General features: G+C 43.2%; 1 protein-coding gene across 1 annotated transcript in view; it reads left to right on the forward strand.

The window, feature by feature from the left end:
* LOC110518388 (FH1/FH2 domain-containing protein 3) overlaps positions 1 to 20,000 on the forward strand; it is a 226,209-nt gene that overhangs the window by 43,442 nt on the left and 162,767 nt on the right. The window contains 1 exon segment of the mRNA XM_090187693.1: positions 1,690 to 1,754. Coding sequence (XP_090043819.1) covers positions 1,690 to 1,754 — 65 coding nt within the window.

Below are 20,000 nucleotides of genomic sequence, written 5' to 3' on the forward strand. Positions count from 1 at the left end.
TGATTAGATCTAGCCCTGTGAAAGCTTGCCTCCTCCACGGTGATTAGATCTAGCCCTGTGAAAGCTTGCCTCCTACACAGTGATTATATCTAGCCCTGTGAAAGCTTGTCTCCTACACAGTGATTAGATCTAGCCCTGTGAAAGCTTGTCTCCTCCACAGTGATTAGATCTATCCCTGTGAAAGCTTGCCTCCTCCACGATGATTAGATCTAGCCCTGTGAAAGCTTGCCTCCTCCACGATGATTAGATCTAGCCCTGTCAAAGCTTGTCTCCTCCACAGTGATTTTATGTAGCCCTGTGAAAGCTTGTCTCCTCCACAGTGATTCGATCTAGCCCTGTCAAAGCTTGTCTCCTCCACAGTGATTTTATGTAGCCCTGTGAAAGCTTGGCTCCTCCACAGTGATTAGATCTAGCCCTGTGAAAGCTTGTCTCCTCCACAATGATTAGATCTAGCCTTGTGAAAGCTTGCCTCCTCCACGGTGATTAGATCTAACCCTGTGAAAGCTTGCCTCCTCCGCGGTGATTAGATCTAGCCCTGTGAAAGCTTGCCTCCTCCACAGTGATTTTATCTAGCCCTGTGAAAGCTTGCCTCCTCCACGGTGATTTTATCTAGCCCTGTGAAAGCTTGTCTCCTCCACAGTGATTAGATCTAGCCCTGTGAAAGCTTGGCTCCTCCACAGTGATTAGATCTAGCCCTGTGAAAGCTTGGCTCCTCCACAGTGATTAGATCTAGCCCTGTGAAAGCTTGCCTCCTCCACGATGATTAGATCTAGCCCTGTGAAAGCTTGTCTCCTCCACAGTGATTCGATCTAGCCCTGTCAAAGCTTGTCTCCTCCACAGTGATTTTATGTAGCCCTGTGAAAGCTTGGCTCCTCCACAGTGATTAGATCTAGCCCTGTGAAAGCTTGGCTCCTCCACAGTGATTAGATCTAGCCCTGTGAAAGCTTGTCTCCTCCACAGTGATTAGATCTAGCCCTGTGAAAGCTTGGCTCCTCCGCGGTGATTAGATCTAGCCCTGTGAAAGCGTGTCTCCTCCACAGTGATTTGATCTAGCCCTGTGAAAGCTTGCCTCCTCCACAGTGATTTTATCTAGCCCTGTGAAAGCTTGCCTCCTCCACGGTGATTTTATCTAGCCCTGTGAAAGCTTGTCTCCTCCACAGTGATTAGATCTAGCCCTGTGAAAGCTTGCCTCCTCCACAGTGATTCGATCTAGCCCTGTGAAAGCTTGTCTCCTCCACAGTGATTAGATCTAGCCCTGTGAAAGCTTGTCTCCTCCACAGTGATTAGATCTAGCCCTCTGAAAGGAGTTTACCCAGAGTGTTGATGTTTATGTCTATGTCCATACCTCTCTGCATCAGACCATGTGGAGAGTTTATTGATACAGTGTAGGCTATGTACACGCCTGGCTGTCACAACTGGAGACCTCGTTCATAACCCCCCATTCCAGTATTATATGTCTTCAGTTTAGAAACCTGGGCTCCAAGAATATGAGGTCCTTAAGGTTAAATTGCAGGAAACAGTTTTCCAACCAAAATGAGCTTTTACTCTGTATGCTTTTTAAAATGTCAATTCAGACAAATTTATTTTTAACATCAAATGTAACTCATTTACATAGGGTCACTGTGTTGTGGAACAATGTTATTAAAATTCATTCTCTCTCTCTCTCTGTCTGTCTGTCTTTCTCATCAGAAGAGGCAAGAAGCACAGCATCATCCTCCGGACACAGTTATCTGTCAGAGTTCACGCTTGTATCGGTGAGTGAAACACTTTTTATTTTGAAGCATTGTCTTTTCATTTGGAAGCACTGTGGGTATTTAAGTTGTGACTGTAAAATGCGGAGGTATCTGGAGTCAGACAATGTTGCTAATGTCAACCTCTGCTGCATCACCTGCACATCTCATTAGAATATATAGTCTCTGTTTGACTTCTTATTGGATGATTGAAAACTATCGCACTATCACTCCCAGCTGCTAGGTACAGTAAATAATACATGACATAATAATAATAATACAAATAATAATGCATATTAACAATAATAATGATTATTCATAATAATAATACATAATTATGATAATACATCATAATAGTGATAATAAATAAGAATAAAAATATTAATAATAATACATAACAATAATAATACAAATTAGAATACATAATAATAATAATACAAATTATAATACATAATAATAGTAATACAAAAGAATAATACATAAGAATAATACATAACAATAATGCATAATAATAATACATAATTATACTAGTAATAAAAATGATACTACATAATAATAGTAATACATAATAATAATACAAATAATACATAATAATACAAATAATACATAATAATACAAATAATAATAAAACAAATAATACATAATAATAGTAACACATAATAATAATAAAAGTAATAATACATAATAATAATACAAGTAATAATACATAGTAATAATAACACATAATAATAATAAAAGTAATAATACATAGTAATAATAAAAGTAATAATACATAATGATAGTAATATATATAATAATACATAATAATAATACATACTAATAATAATACAAATACTAATAAATTATACTAATATATAATATTAATATCTAATAATAATACTAATATATAATAATAATACATAATAATAATATAAGTAATAATACATAGTAATAACAATTATAATACATAATAATAGTAATAGATAATAATAATAGTAATAATACATACTAATAATAATAATAATAATAATAATACTAATATATAATATTAATACCTAATAAGACTACTAACATAATACATAATAATAATATATAGCGGTAATAATAATAGTAATAATAATGCATAATAATAATACAAATAATAATAAATAATAATAACGCTAATATATAATAATAATAATGTATAGCACTAATAATAATAGTAATAATAATACATAATGATGATAATAATAATAATAATACATAATGATGATAATAATAACACATAATAATAATAATACTAATACTAATACATACTAATAATAATACATTATACATACATACTAATACATACTAACAATAATACATTATACATACATACTAATAATAATACATAATAATAATATATAGCACTAATAATAATAGTAATAATAATAATAATAGCATAATACATAATACATACATACTAATACATACTAACAATAATACATAATACACACATACTAATACATACTAACAATAATACATAATACACACATACTAATACATACTAATAATAATACATAATAATAATAATATATTATAATACATAATAATAATTTATTATAATAATAATAACACTAATAATATATAATAATAATACATACTATTAATAATAATTTATTATTATAATAATACATAATTATAAAACATAATAATAATACATTGCCTAATCTGGAATTTACAGAGCGCATGGCTGTGTGCTCCATTTTATAGACCTGTCAGCAACGGGTGTTGCTGAAATAACCAAATCCACTCATTTGAAGGGGTGTCCACATACTTTTGCATATGTAGTGTACATGGTATTTCTAAAGAGCCAAAGTCACTGTGCAATCAACTACTCTATATCATCATTATATCGTCTGCCACTTCTCCACTGTGTTCCACTGCATCGGCTGATGAATCTGAAAAGATGAAACCCTCTGGGAGAGTGAGGAAAGTGTAGAGGTTGTTATGTTGGTTGTTTTAGAGACGTTTCCCTCTCCCTCCATCATGTTTTATGGCCTTGTTTTAACGTGATCCACGCTTGATTCCTGCGTCAATAAAACAGGCCTCATAATGAGAGGAAATGAGTAGAGTGATTATAGGCCTGCGCACACACACACACACCCACATATACACACCCACACACACATACACACACACACACACACACACACACACACACACACACCCACACCCACACCCACACACACACACACACACACACACACACACACACACACCCACACCCCCCCCCCACACACACACACACACACACTTAGTAAATCAGTCAAAGCTATTGTTTGGGTCACGGTCTTTCCACTTCTTTGTATATTTCTGTGTTGAGCTCACTGTTTCCATGTGGATGTTAATACTGTGTTTAGTTGGGAACACCTCCTGATATATCTTGAAGTCCTGTCCTGTCTCTCAGACACACCAGCCTCTATTATGAACCTCTATTACCTGACCTTTCGGCCTTGGAGAGGTGTGTGTGTGAGTGTGCGTGCGTGTGCGTGCGTGTGTGTGTGTTTGTGTGTGTGTGTGTGTGTGTGTGTGTGTGTGTGTGTGTGTGTGTGTGTGTGTGTGTGTGTGTGTGTGTGTGTGTGTGTGTGTGTGTGTGTGTGTGTGTGTGTGTGTGCGTGCGTGCGTGCGTGTGCGAGAGAGAGAGAGAGAGAAAGAGAGAGAGAGTTAACTGCTCTAAAATACTGGTTTAAATTATACTTAGTGAGAGACTAGCCCAGTTATGTCCCAGTCTAAAACTGACTCAAACCTGCCTTCCACATCACATTCAACAGCAGTAGCAAAGTGAAACAGTGCATTCATAGGTTGTGTGTAATACATTTAAGTACATAATTGTTTTTAATAAGTATTATAATACAAACACGTCCAGCCTGCTTCACTTAATGATGAGTCAGAGCTTGTCTGTGCTCTGGGGATCCTTGTGTGCCCATATACCAAGGTGCTCTGTTCTGTGCAGGTTGGCAGCAAGGCAGTGCTGCAGGCTGCTGCACGTTGACTCTGGTTGCGTCTTCTCTATATAGTGCATTACTTTTGACCAGGGCCCAGATGTAGTGAACTGTGTAGTGAATAGAGTGCCATTTGAGATACAGACACTGACAGAGACCATGGAGAGGAGTGCACGTGGCTCTCTCCTGCAGACACACAGGGCCTCCTCCTCCTCTCCTCTCCAGGCTGCCAGGGCTAAAATAACTCAGCAGGGTTAACCTGGAAAAGCCATTAAGCCACAAGCTGTTGGATTTTAATTTGGCCTTTTTCAAAAGTGTTATTTAAGTGTACCAAGACAAGGATGTAGGCGTTATAACTTTGAAATGCCGTGTGAAATCCAGGCTATGATTTTCAGAAACTATGGCAGTCATTTTCTCTGCTAATCCATTATACCTGCTGCTTGCATGATATGTATCATGGAAACATTAGGAAACTCCACTTGATTTTATTTATTTTTACTGGGAGTTTTTTTTCGAGCCCTAAAAATACTGTCTTTTAACTATTGGCAAGACATGAGACATGAGGCAAGAACACTCTAGTCTGGCCCAGCCTGCCAGGTGAACCTAATCTGCCTAGTTCCTGTTTGTGCATGCTGAGTACAGACCGCTCTAGTCTAGCCCAGCCTGCCAGGTGAACCTAACCTGCCTCGGCCCTGTTTGTGCATGCTGAGTACAGACCGCTCTAGTCTAGCCCAGCCTGCCAGGTGAACCTAACCTAGGCCCTGTTTGTGCATGCTGAGTACAGACCGCTCTAGTCTAGCCCAGCCTGCCAGGTGAACCTAACCTAGGCCCTGTTTGTGCATGCTGAGTACAGACCGCTCTAGTCTAGCCCAGCCTGCCAGGTGAACCTAACCTAGGCCCTGTTTGTGCATGCTGAGTACAGACCGCTCTAGTCTAGCCCAGCCTGCCAGGTGAACCTAACCTAGTTCCTGTTTGTGCATGCTGAGTACAGACCGCTCTAGTCTAGCCCAGCCTGCCAGGTGAACGTAACCTAGGCCCTGTTTGTGCATGCTGAGTACAGACAGCTCTAGTCTAGCCCAGCCTGCCAGGTGAACCTAACCTAGGCCCTGTTTGTGCATGCTGAGTACAATGTGGATTTATTTAATGTGAAGCGCTCCTATCTTCCTATTATTTCCTGGCACTTTCATTTTGTAATTTAAAACAGTATCGTACATGTTGGCTTTTACTGTTAGTTAACTGACTTTGCTCCAGGGGACTTCTGTGTCATAGATTCCATCATATCGAAGGTGGTTTAATGAGTGTACAGATAGAAACCATATAGAGCAGGGATGGCCAACTGGCAGCCTTTTGAAGACCGGGAACTCAGGAGGGTCTCAACTTACTGTTGAGAGTTAGGATAGTAGAATACACAAGGTGACATTTGGAAATGTGGTTGTGCATCAGCAGTTTTCTCTCTTGTTAAGTCAGTCACTGACAGTCATTCGATTAGTCCATTTCAGCTAACAGTTTTTAGATTGGTAAGTCAGTCTAGCGACCAGATATCTAAGCGTAGTAATCATGGTTTAATCACTTGCATGTCATATTAAAAACAGCATTAAAAACATTTCTCTCCACCTTTTGGCAAAATGAATAGAATTGCAACAAACTTGCTTTAATACTGCAACATTTTTCAACACCCCATGGCAAAATGTGTAGAACTGTATGAAATTACATCTAAAACTTACATTTCTCTGTGCTTGCAAGAAGGAGGCTGCTAAAATGTTTTGCTCCCAAAGTGGTCTTAGTGACTCGACTAGCTGTTGATCAGTGACCACCTTGTCTACAGAACATACATCAAGCTACTCTGTTGTGAGGGACTCTGTTCTGCTGTGAGGGACTCTGTTCTGCTGTGAGGGACTCTGTTCTGCTGTGAGGGACTCTGCTCTGCTGTGAGGGGCAACAGGTGGCTGTCAACTTAGTGAGTACTAACTAGGAGAGTCATCATCCACTTAGAGAAGGCTAGAAATGTTAATCTGTCTGCTGTGACTGACTGACTGTCCCCCTCCCCAGGATCAGATAAACCCTCTGCACTGTACACACAGGTTGCATTCCAATTGACACCCTGCATAGTGCACTACTTTTGACCAGAGCCCATGCACCCTATAGGGAATAGGGTACCATTTGGGACACAGACACAGAGCAGAGGAAGAGCAAGGAGAAGGAGAACAGGGATTCCATGGAAAGATGTGGGCTAATGGCAATCTTATTAGGTTTGAGGGAAAAACATGACTTGGCCCAAGCAGGATTAGTTCACTCCAGTCTCTTCTCTGTCCTCTATTCTCAGCTCTAATTGTCTGTATGGGATGGATGCATCCTAACACTACTTTGTCTCTTCTCTGTCCTCTATTCTCAGCTCTAATTGTCTGTATGGAACATATGCATCCTAACACTGCTTTGCCTCTTCTCTGTCCTCTATTCTCAGCTCTAATTGTCTGTATGGGATGGATGCATCCTAACACTGCTTTGCCTCTTCTCTGTCCTCTATTCTCAGCTCTAATTGTCTGTATGGAACAGATGCATCCTAACACTGCTTTGTCTCTTCTCTGTCCTCTATTCTCAGCTCTAATTGTCTGTATGGGATGGATGCATCCTAATACTGCTTTGTCTCTTCTCTGTCCTCTATTCTCAGCTCTAATTGTCTGTATGGAACAGATGCATCCTAACACTGCTTTGTCTCTTCTCTGTCCTCTATTCTCAGCTCTAATTGTCTGTATGGAACAGATGCATCCTAATACTGCTTTGTCTCTTCTCTGTCCTCTATTCTCAGCTCTAATTGTCTGTATGGAACAGATGCATCCTAACACTGCTTTGCCTCTTCTCTGTCCTCTATTCTCAGCTCTAATTGTCTGTATGAGATGGATGCATCCTAACACTGCTTTGCCTCTTCTCTGTCCTCTATTCTCAGCTCTAGTTGTCTGTATGGGATGGATGCATCCTAACACTGCTTTGTCTCTTCTATGTCCTCTATTCTCAGCTCTAATTGTCTGTATGGAACAGATGCATCCTAACACTGCTTTGTCTCTCTGTCCTCTATTCTCAGCTCTAATTGTCTGTATGGGATGGATGCATCCTAACACTACTTTGTCTCTTCTCTGTCCTCTATTCTCAGCTCTAATTGTCTGTATGGAACAGATGCATCCTAACACTGCGTTGTCTCTTCTCTGTCCTCTATTCTCAGCTCTAATTGTCTGTATGGGATGGATGCATCCTAACACTACTTTGTCTCTTCTCTGTCCTCTATTCTCAGCTCTAGTTGTCTGTATGGAACAGATGCATCCTAACACTGCTTTGTCTCTTCTCTGTCCTCTATTCTCAGCTCTAATTGTCTGTATGGAATGGATGCATCCTAACACTGCTTTGTCTCTCTGTCCTCTATTCTCAGCTCTAATTGTCTGTATGGGATGGATGCATCCTAACACTACTTTGTCTCTTCTCTGTCCTCTATTCTCAGCTCTAATTGTCTGTATGGAACAGATGCATCCTAACACTGCTTTGTCTCTTCTCTGTCCTCTATTCTCAGCTCTAATTGTCTGTATGGAATGGATGCATCCTAACACTGCTTTGTCTCTTCTCTGTCCTCTATTCTCAGCTCTAATTGTCTGTATGGAACAGATGCATCCTAACACTGCTTTGTCTCTCTGTCCTCTATTCTCAGCTCTAATTGTCTGTATGGAACAGATGCATCCTAACACTGCTTTGTCTCTCTGTCCTCTATTCTCAGCTCTAATTGTCTGTATGGAACAGATGCATCCTAACACTGCTTTGCCTCTTCTCTGTCCTCTATTCTCAGCTCTAATTGTCTGTATGGAACAGATGCATCCTAACACTGCTTTGCCTCTTCTCTGTCCTCTATTCTCAGCTCTAATTGTCTGTATGGAACAGATGCATCCTAACACTGCTTTGCCTCTTCTCTGTCCTCTATTCTCAGCTCTAATTGTCTGTATGGGATGGATGCATCCTAACACTGCTTTGCCTCTTCTCTGTCCTCTATTCTCAGCTCTAATTGTCTGTATGGGATGGATGCATCCTAACACTGCTTTGTCTCTTCTCTGTCCTCTATTCTCAGCTCTAATTGTCTGTATGGGATGGATGCATCCTAACACTACTTTGTCTCTCTGTCCTCTATTCTCAGCTCTAATTGTCTGTATGGGATGGATGCATCCTAACACTGCTTTGTCTCTTCTCTGTCCTCTATTCTCAGCTCTAATTGTCTGTATGGGATGGATGCATCCTAACACTGCTTTGCCTGTATTGTGCCAGTTGGTTTATTGATATTGTCCAGACTAAATATATTGTTTTATTCTAGTGATAGTTTGTATGCCATGAAAGATCACGGTATCTCCTGTTCTGTTCTCTCCAAATTACTGCACCATGGGAGAAGCAGGCCTCTGTTCCCTCTGACTTACTGCACCATGGGAGAAGCAGGCCTCTGTTCCCTCTGACTTACTGCACCATGGGAGAAGCAGGCATCTGTTCTTTCTAAATTACTGCACCATGGGAGAAGCAGGCCTCTGTTCTCTCGAAATTACTGCACCTTGGGAGAAGCAGGCCTCTGTTCCCTCTGACTTACTGCACCATCGGAGAAGCAGGCCTCTGTTCCCTCTAAATTACTGCACCATGGGAGAAGCAGGCCTCTGTTCCCTCTAAATTACTGCACCATGGGAGAAGCAGGCTTCTGTTCTCTCCAAATTACTGCACCATGGGGAGAAGCAGGCCTCTGTTCCCTCTAAATTACTGCACCATGGAAGAAGCAGGCCTCTGTTCCCTCTAAATTACTGCACCATGGGAGAAGCAGGCCTCTGTTCCCTCTGAGTTACTGCACCATGGGAGAAGCATGCCTCTGTTCCCTCTGACTTACTGCACCATGGGAGAAGCAGGCCTCTGTTCTTTCTAAATTACTGCACCATGGGAGAAGCAGGCCTCTGTTCTCTCTAAATTACTGCACCATGGGAGAAGCAGGCCTCTGTTCCCTCTGACTTACTGCACCATGGGAGAAGCAGGCCTCTGTTCGCTCTAAATTACTGCACCATGGGAGAAGCAGGCCTCTGTTACCTCTAAATTACTGCACCATGGGAGAAGCAGGCCTCTGTTCCCTCTGACTTACTGCACCATGGGAGAAGCAGGCCTCTGTTCCCTCTGACTTACTGCACCATGGGAGAAGCAGGCCGCTGTTCCCTCTAAATTACTGCACCATGGGAGAAGCAGGCCTCTGTTCCCTCTGACTTACTGCACCATGGGAGAAGCAGGCCTCTGTTCCCTCTAGACTACTGCACCATGGGAGAAGCAGGCCTCTGTTCCCTCTAGACTACTGCACCATGGGAGAAGCAGGCCTCTGTTCCCTCTAGACTACTGCACCATGGGAGAAGCAGGCCTCTGTTCCCTCGGGGGATCTGATCCTAGATAGGCACTACTTCTCTGTGAGGAAGGGCTCACTGTGATGGGGCCGACGGAGTTTAACCTCCCTCTTTAAAGAATTGGTGCATCCATTGTAAATCCCAGATTGTGGAATGGGTTCTAAATCAGTCCAAGTGTTGTCTTCTCTCTCTCTCTCTCTCTCTCTCTCTCTCTCTCTCTCTCTCTCTCTCTCTCTCTCTCTCTCTCTCTCTCTCTCTCTCTTCTCTTCCTCTCTCTCTCTCTCTCTCTCTCTCTCTCTCTCTCTCTTCCTCTCTTCCTCTCTTCCTCTCTCTCTCCTCTCTCTCTCTCTCTCTCTCTCTCTCTCTCTCTCTCTCTCTCTCTCTCTCTCTCTCTCTCTCTCTCTCTCCTCTCTCTCTGCGTGTCGTAAACCACTGAGTTTTTGACAAGACCTAATCCAGGTTCCCTAATCATAGTCATTAGCACACACAAACATACGGCTCGCCACGCCAGGGAAGACCTGTGCAACAAAGCCTGCGGCCAGAGGGAGAAGTGAAGTGTTCAGCCAATGAGCTAATGGTTTATTAAACTACTCTTTACCCATCCAATTCTGACACCGTGATTCGTTGTAATCAGGGAGTCAAGCAGTCTGGGGCTTTTGAGCCCTAAAACGTCCAAACAAGCACCACATGGTGATTCTTCTGGGCTTGGGAGAGCTTAGAGTGGGTCCCTGTTAACCTCACATACTTACAGTCTGTTATTACTGTTAACCTCACATATATAGTCTGTTAATACTGTTAACCTCACATACAGACAGTATGTTATTACTGTTAACCTCACATACAGACAGTATGTTATTACTGTTAACCTCACATACAGAGAGTCTGTTATTACTGTTAACCTCACATACAGACAGTCTGTTATTACTGTTAACCTCACATATATAGTCTGTTAATACTGTTAACCTCACATACAGACAGTCTGTTATTACTGTTAACCTCACATACAGACAGTCTGTTATTACTGTTAACCTCACATACATACAGTCTGTTTATTACTGTTACCTCACATACAGACAGTCTGTTATTACTGTTAACCTCACATACAGACAGTCTGTTATTACTGTTAACCTCACATACAGACAGTCTGTTATTACTGTTAACCTCACATACAGACAATCTGTTATTACTGTTAACCTCACATATATAGTCTGTTAATACTGTTAACCTCACATACAGACAGTCTGTTATTATACTGTTAACCTCACATACAGACAGTCTGTTATTACTGTTAACCTCACATACAGAGAGTCTGTTATTACTGTTAACCTCACATACAGACAGTCTGTTATTACTGTTAACCTCACATACAGACAGTCTGTTATTACTGTTAACCTCACATATATAGTCTGTTAATACTGTTAACCTCACATACAGACAGTCTGTTATTACTGTTAACCTCACATATAGACAGTCTGTTATTACTGTTAACCTCACATACAGACAGTCTGTTATTACTGTTGACCTCACATACAGACAGTCTGTTATTACTGTTAACCTCACATACAGACAGTCTGTTATTACTGTTAACCTCACATACAGACAGTCTGTTATTACTGTTAACCTCACATACAGACAGTCTGTTATTACTGTTAACCTCACATACAGACAGTCTGTTATTACTGTTAACCTCACATATAGACAGTCTGTTATTACTGTTAACCTCACATACAGACAGTCTGTTATTACTGTTAACCTCACATACATACAGTCTGTTATTACTGTTAACCTCACATACAGACAGTCTGTTATTACTGTTAACCTCACATATATAGTCTGTTGATACTGTTAACCTCACATACAGACAGTCTGTTATTACTGTTAACCTCACATACATACAGTCTGTTATTACTGTTAACCTCACATACAGACAATCTGTTATTACTGTTAACCTCACATACAGACAGTCTGTTATTACTGTTAACCTCACTCACAAATGACCTCCTAATGAAGGGGATGACGTATTGATAAAGATGAGGTAGTGGTAGATGTGAACTAGGCCAGTGTCTGTCTCGTAACGTCTTGGATTCTCCTATTGAAAACAAACAGACTCGTAGAGGATCTCTGTAGTATTGGAGATCCTTTATTTGTCTATGTGACTGTGCTTACCCCAGTAGTTCATTCAAAACAAACTGGAGGCTGTAGAGAGACTAAAAACCATCGTAGAGGATCTCTGTAGTATTGGAGATCCTTTATTTGTCTATGTCACTGTGCTTACCCCAGTAGTTCATTCAAAACAAACTGGAGGCTGTAGAGAGACTAAAAACCATCGTAGAGGATCTCTGTAGTATTGGAGATCCTTTATTTGTCTATGTGACTGTGCTTACCCCAGTAGTTCATTCAAAACAAACTGGAGGCTGTAGAGAGACTAAAAACCATCGTAGAGGATCTCTGTAGTATTGGAGATCCTTTATTTGTCTATGACACTGTGCTTACCCCAGTAGTTCATTCAAAACAAACTGGAGGCTGTAGAGAGACTAAAAACCATCTTAGAGGATCACTGTTGTAATAGACCTTGGTGGTACCAATGTTCCTTGTTTTTGTACAACTTTCTTCTATGCCTGTCCCAGTGCATGTTATGAACTAGAATGAGAACATCTCTCTATCAAAAATGATACAGGAAGAGGTTGATTCTCTACTTCAGTGTCAATGTCAGTTAATGGTGTTAGTTTGGTCTTTGTCTCTGTTTGTTTGACCAACAACATGGCCTGCCATTTTCCAAATAAACCCCCTAGACTCAGATCTGACCCATTCTCCAAATAAACCCCCTAGACTCAGATCTGACCCGTTCTCCAAATAAACCCCCTAGACTCAGATCTGACCCGTTCTCCAAATAAACCTCCTAGACTCAGATCTGACCCGTTCTCCAAATAAACCTCCTAGACTCAGATCTGACCCGTTCTCCAAATAAACCTCCTAGACTCAGATCTGACCCGTTCTCCAAATAAACCTCCTAGACTCAGATCTGACCCGTTCTCCAAATAAACCCCCTAGACTCAGATCTGACCCGTTCTCCAAATAAACCCCCTAGACTCAGATCTGACCCGTTCTCCAAATAAACCTCCTAGACTCAGATCTGACCCGTTCTCCAAATAAACCCCCTAGACTCAGATCTGACCCGTTCTCCAAATAAACCCCCTAGACTCAGATCTGACCCGTTCTCCAAATAAACCTCCTAGACTCAGATCTGACCCGTTCTTCCTCTCTGTGTGTTAGCGTTGGACACAAGCAGCTCAAACTCATTTTGTTGGACTATTATTGTTTTCTGTAGCTATTTGTCATCTCTTATAACAAGAGAAACAGACATCTGGGAGTTGGTCTGGGCTGGCTGACTAGTGTGATTAAAGCAACTGTTGTGTTTGTTGGTGTTCACCCTGTCCACAAACCAATTAGTCTCTGATTGCACTTTGTGAAATTATTTTCCCCAATTGACGAAGTTGAGAGACAGAGAGAGACACAGAGAGAGAGCGAGACAGAGAGAGACATATAGACAGAGGAGAGAGACAGAGGGGGGAGAGAAAGACAGACAGACAGACAGACAAGGGTGGGAGACAGAGAAGGGAGGGAGAGACTGAGAGACAGACAGAGGAGAGAGACAGAGATAGACAGAGGAGGGAGAGAGAGAGAGAGAGAGAGAGAGAGACAGACAGACAGACAGACAGGTGGTGATTTGGTGGGGGTTCTCCCCAGTTCTACAGCTACTACAGCTAAGGCAGGGCAGCTTGTGTGAGAGATGGTGTGTCTGTCAACACATTCATCCACAGTGGAAGAATGACAGCTTTAATCATAGGTGACAGGCTCTCCCAGGATTGTCTTTTTTTAATGAGCTGTTATGGAGACGGCTCAGGGCATGATTCTATGCCCTGAAAAAATGTGTAGTGTTTGGCCTTTTATGTCGACTACTGGAAACACTGTGTTCTTAAAAACGGGACTCTTCGAGCTGTAAATTCTCAATAATAATTCCCTGTTTAACTGGGTTGTTAACAAGGTTTATATATGTCAGCACAATGACTCACAATGGTCATATCACCTGTAGCCTCCTCCTCATTCTTCCTTCTCTGCAGGGGAGTCTGCCTTTTCCATAACCTCATCCAGTCAGCCAGCCAGCCATCCAGTCAGTCAGCCAGCCATCCAGCCATCCAGTCAGCGAGCCATCCAGTCAGCCAGCCAACCATCCAGTCAGCCATCCATCCAGTCAGCCATCCATCCAGTCAGCCATCCATCCAGTCAGCCATCCAGTCAGCCATCCATCCAGTCAGCCAGCCAGCCATCCAGTCAGCCAGCCAGCCATCCAGTCAGCCAGCCATCCATCCAGTCAGCTATCCAGCCAGCCAGCCATCCAGTCAGTCATCCATCCAGTCAGCCAGTCAGCCAGCCAGCCATCCAGCCAGCCAGCCAGCCATCCAGTCAGCCAGCCAGCCAGCCATCCAGTCAGCCAGCCATCCATCCATCCAGTCAGCCATCCATCCAGTCAGTCAGCCATCCATCCAGTCAGCCAGCCAGCCATCCAGTCAGCCAGCCATCCAGTCAGCCAGCCAGCCAGCCATCCACAGCCAGCCATCCATCCAGTCAGCCTGTCAATCCAGTCAGCCAGCCAGCCAGCCATCCAGTCAGCCAGCCTCAGCACATTTGTCTGCACAGATGCAAAACAATTCCAGTGTTTAATCTGCTTGTTACAGAACTGGAAAACCAATTTGAGATGTCTGGTGTCATGTCTTACTGGCCACAACAACAGCACGTACTGGGATGACATGTCTGGGTTTACCCTGGTCCCCCTGTCCACAGAGAGATCCAGTATCTAACCCTGGTCCCCCTGTCCAGAGAGAGATCCAGTATCTAACCCTGGTCCCCCTGTCCACAGAGAGATCCAGTATCTAACCCTTATCCCTCTGTCCAGAGAGAGATCCAGTATCTAACCCTTATCCCCCTGTCCAGAGAGAGATCCAGTATCTAACCCTGGTCCCCCTGTCCAGAGAGAGATCCAGTATCTAACCCTGGTCCCCCTGTCCACAGAGAGATCCAGTATCTAACCCTGGTCCCCCTGTCCAGAGAGAGATCCAGTATCTAACCCTGGTCCCCCTGTCCACATTAGAGATCCAGTATCTAACCCTGGTCCCCCTGTCCAGAGAGAGATCCAGTATCTAACCCTGGTCCCCCTGTCCACAGAGAGATCCAGTATCTAACCCTTATCCCTCTGTCCAGAGAGAGATCCAGTATCTAACCCTTATCCCCCTGTCCAGAGAGAGATCCAGTATCTAACCCTGGTCCCCCTGTCCAGAGAGAGATCCAGTATCTAACCCTTATCCCTCTGTCCAGAGAGAGATCCAGTATCTAACCCTTATCCCTCTGTCCAGAGAGAGATCCAGTATCTAACCCTTATCCCCCTGTCCAGAGAGAGATCCAGTATCTAACCCTGGTCCCCCTGTCCAGAGAGAGATCTAGTATCTAACCCTGGTCCCCCTGTCCAGAGAGAGATCCAGTATCTAACCCTTATCCCCCTGTCCAGAGAGAGATCCAGTATCTAACCCTTATCCCCCTGTCCAGAGAGAGATCCAGTATCTAACCCTTATCCCCCTGTCCAGAGAGAGATCCAGTATTTAACCCTGGCCCCCCTGTCCAGAGAGAGATCCAGTATCTAACCCTGGTCCCCCTGTCCAGAGAGAGATCCAGTATCTAACCCGTATCCCTCTGTCCAGAGAGAGATCCAGTATCTAACCCTTATCCCCTTGTCCAGAGAGAGATCCAGTATCTAACCCTTATCCCCCTGTCCAGAGAGAGATCCAGTATCTAGCCCTTATCCCCCTGTCCAGAGAGAGATCCAGTATCTAGCCCTTATCCCCCTGTCCAGAGAGAGATCCAGTATCTAACCCTGGTCCCCCTGTCCAGAGAGAGATCCAGTATCTAACCCTGGTCCCCCTGTCCAGAGAGAGATCCAGTATCTAACCCTTATCCCCCTGTCCAGAGAGAGATCCAGTATCTAACCCTGGTCCCCCTGCCCAGAGAGAGATCCAGTATATAGCCCTGGTCCCCCTGTCCAGAGAGAGATCCAGTTTCTAACCCTTATCCCCCTGTCCAGAGAGAGATCCAGTATCTAACCCTGGTCCCCCTGCCCAGAGAGAGATTCAGTATCTAACCCTGGTCCCCCTGCCCAGAGAGAGATCCAGTATCTAGCCCTGGTCCCCCTGTCCAGAGAGAGAGAGAAAGAGAGAGAGCCAGGGGAGAGTGGATCGAGGGAAGGATAATTAAAAACATACATGTAATGAGGCACCACAGGACCAGGCTGAGGGGGTCATATAAACCTGTCACTCATCTCCTCGGCTCCGCTCAAACAGCCTCCAACATGGGATCATGGAGTTAGAGTCACACCGGGAGTCCAAGCTAAACAACAGCCTGTCAAGGAGGAGAAACTGGAGGAAAACACACACCAGGAGGGAGGGAGGGAGGGAGGGAGGGAGGGAGGGAGGGAGGGAGGGAGGGACTCATCAGTCCAAATCAGGCTCTAGTGTAATGGTGTGTATCAGATCAGAGGGTGGATTGATGCTATCGCTCTCTCTTCCCGTACTTTCTCTGTTCTTCCTTTCTCTCTTTCTCTCTCTCTCTCTCTTTCTTTCATTCTTTATTTCTGTGAGTGAGGTGTGAGTGGTGTTTCCGTGTTCTGACGATCTCAGACATGTAGAGAGATTATGAGAGCACAGGTCACTGCTAAACCCTCAGCACTGGGAGATAGTAACAGCTTTTCTCCTGTTTTACATTTCAGTTGCATTTGGAATCAGTAGGGTTGTAACTTTGTTGTAGCTAAATGGTGTATAATGTAATCATTCATATTAACTAATGAAATGAACACTATTTATTCCAAAGCCATGTGTTTCCTATTGTGAGGCCCTCAGCACTCCTCAGCCCTGTTTAAAGAGGAGATCTGTCTACATGTTCATCCAGAAAGGGATTTTAACTGTATGTCTGCACACAGCACAGAATAGAAGAGAGGGAGGGAGGACTGTTAGCCACAACCTGTCTGTTTCACTGTTCAGAATGGCCCTTCTCAGCAGCATCCTCAACAACATGCTGAAAGGCCAGACCTCACTGCCCTACAACTGAAAGACTACATAGACTACTCTGAGACACTACATAGACTACAGCTGAGAGACTACATAGACTACAGTTGAGAGACTACATAGACTACAGTTGAGAGACTACATAGACTGCATCTGAGAGACTACATAGACTACAGCTGAGAGACTACATAGACTACAGCTGAGACACTACATAGACTACAGTTGAGAGACTACATAGACTACAGTTGAGAGACTACATAGACTACAGCTGAGAGACTACATAGACTACAGCTGAGAGACTACATAGACTGCAGCTGAGAGACTACATAGACTACAGCTGAGAGACTACATAGACTACAGCTGAGAGACTACATAGACTGCAGCTGAGAGATGACATAGACTACAGCTGAGAGATGACATAGACTACAGCTGAGAGACTACATAGACTGCAGCTGAGAGATGACATAGACTACAGCTGAGAGATGACATAGACTACAGCTGAGACACTACATAGACTACAGCTGAGAGATGACATAGACTACAGCTGAGAGACTACATAGACTACTCTGAGACACTACATAGACTACAGCTGAGACACTACATAGACTACAGCTGAGACACTACATAGACTACAGCTGAGAGATGACATAGACTACAGCTGAGAGACTACATAGACTACAGCTGAGCGATGACATAGACTACAGCTGAGAGACTACATAGACTACAGCTGAGACACTACATAGACTACAGCTGAGAGATGACATAGACTAAATCCTCTATGTCCTGTGGTGATAATTCCTGTCCTTCCATCCTCAGCCAGACCAGTATACATGTAGTACTAGTAATACCAGCTGAATGAGTCAGTACAACATGGGTCGAGACGTAGGGATATTGCTCCATTGTATACATGGTTGTCGGTGGGCCCACTGTTTGATGGAATGCACATCTTACAGAATGTGGCTTTAAAGGTCCAATCCCTCTTGCTGTGTGACTGGAATAGCCCCTGTCAAAGAGGACAGGTGTGGAGCTTCAACAGTAACAGCCTTTAAACAGCTGAGCCTGAAGCAGACAGGAAACCAACCTGAGAAAGGAATCTGAAGGGTCAGTCAGGTTGTTGTTTCTCTAACCACTCGTTTATTTCGTGTCTGCTCCGTTTTCTTTATTGAATGTTCTCACATGGGTCTGTGCTGTCTTGGTGCTGGGGTTGGAGTTCCTCGTCACAGTCGGTGTTTGCCCTCTCTCTTCCCCCCCCGGCTTCGTCCCAAATGGCACCCTATTCCCTATATAGTGCACTACTTTTGACCAGAACCCTATGGACTCTGGCACCCTGTTCCCTATATAGTGCACTACTTTTGACCAGGGTCTATGGGAATAGGATGCCATTTGAGACATGTCCTTGGTCATAAGGAACGCAGCGTGACCATCAGCTTAAGAGGGAGGCCAGGCAGAAGGAAAAACACAGCTAATGCAGGGAACTTGAATGGGCTGCATTATTTATATTGGCTAACTAAGAGAGACTTATCGTTAATGGAAAGGTTTTTAAGTGCCTTGATGTAGCTGATGTTTCACAGAGAGGAGTTTAAATGTAATACTGTTAATTGAATGTAGAATTGGATTATAAAGTCCATTTCCAGCACAAATGACACACCTGAATTTCCTACTCGACTTCATTTAAAAATATCACTATATTCTCGTAATGTTTCACAGACTGTTAGAAGAAGCATAGTGTTTGAGTGGTTTGATGTTTTATGTGGGAGAGAAACTGAACCTCCATCTAAACCACATACTAGATCTAGACATGACCTCTTGGTGCTTTCTTTCTGGACATGACCTCTTGGTGCTTTCTTTCTGGACTCTGAGTTGTGTTTCAATGTAGTAGAGTTAGGGTTTAGAGTTAGGGTTAGGTTTAGAGTTAGGGTTTAGAGTTAGGGTTTAGGTTTAGAGTTAGGGTTTAGAGTTAGGGTTTAGAGTTAGGGTTTAGGGTTAGGGTTTAGAGTTAGGGTTTAGAGTTAGGGTTTAGGGTTAGGGTTTAGAGTTAGGGTTTAGGGTTAGGGTTTAGAGTTTAGGGTTTAGAGTTATTTTTTAATTGTACCTTTATTTAACCAGGAAGGCAGGAACAAATTCTTATTTTCAATGACGGCCTGTTCATGGGACAGATTTGTACCTTGTCAGCTCGGGGGTTAGTTAGGGTTAGGTTTAAGGTCAGACTGGACTGTACTGCCACTATAAACCAGTAAAGGTTTAAGGCCAGACTGGACTGTACTGCCACTATAAACCAGTAAAGGTTTAGAGTTAGTTAGGTGGACTGCCTGTTCATGGGACAGATTTGTACTTTGTCAGCTCGGGGGTTTGAACTTGCAACCTTCCGGTAACTAGTCCATCGCTCTAACCACTAGGCTACCCTGCCGCCCCGGTTAGAGTTAGGATTGGAGTTAGGGTTAGTTAGGGTTAGTTAGGGTTAGAGTTAGGTTTTAAGGCCAGGCTAGACTGTACTGCCACTATAAACCAGTAAAGGTTTAGAGTTAGGGTTAGTTAGGGTTAGTTAGGGTTAGAGTTAGATTTAAGGTCAGACTGGACTGTAGTGCCACTATAAACCAGTAAAGGGTTGGGGTTAGAGTTAGAGTTAGGGTTAGAGTTAGGGTTAGTTAGGGTTAGGGTTAGAGTTAGGGTTAGAGTTAGAGTTAGGTTTAAGGTCAGACTGGACTGTAGTGCCACTATAAACCAGTAAAGGGTTGGGGTTAGAGTTAGAGTTAGGGTTAGTTAGGGTTAGAGTTGGGGTTAGAGTTAGGGTTAGAGTTAGGGTTAGTTAGGGTTAGGGTTAGA

The sequence above is a fragment of the Oncorhynchus mykiss genome, chromosome 2 (genome assembly GCF_057628025.1).
Source record: "Oncorhynchus mykiss isolate SJ-2025 chromosome 2, ASM5762802v1, whole genome shotgun sequence".
Lineage (NCBI taxonomy): Eukaryota > Metazoa > Chordata > Actinopteri > Salmoniformes > Salmonidae > Oncorhynchus > Oncorhynchus mykiss.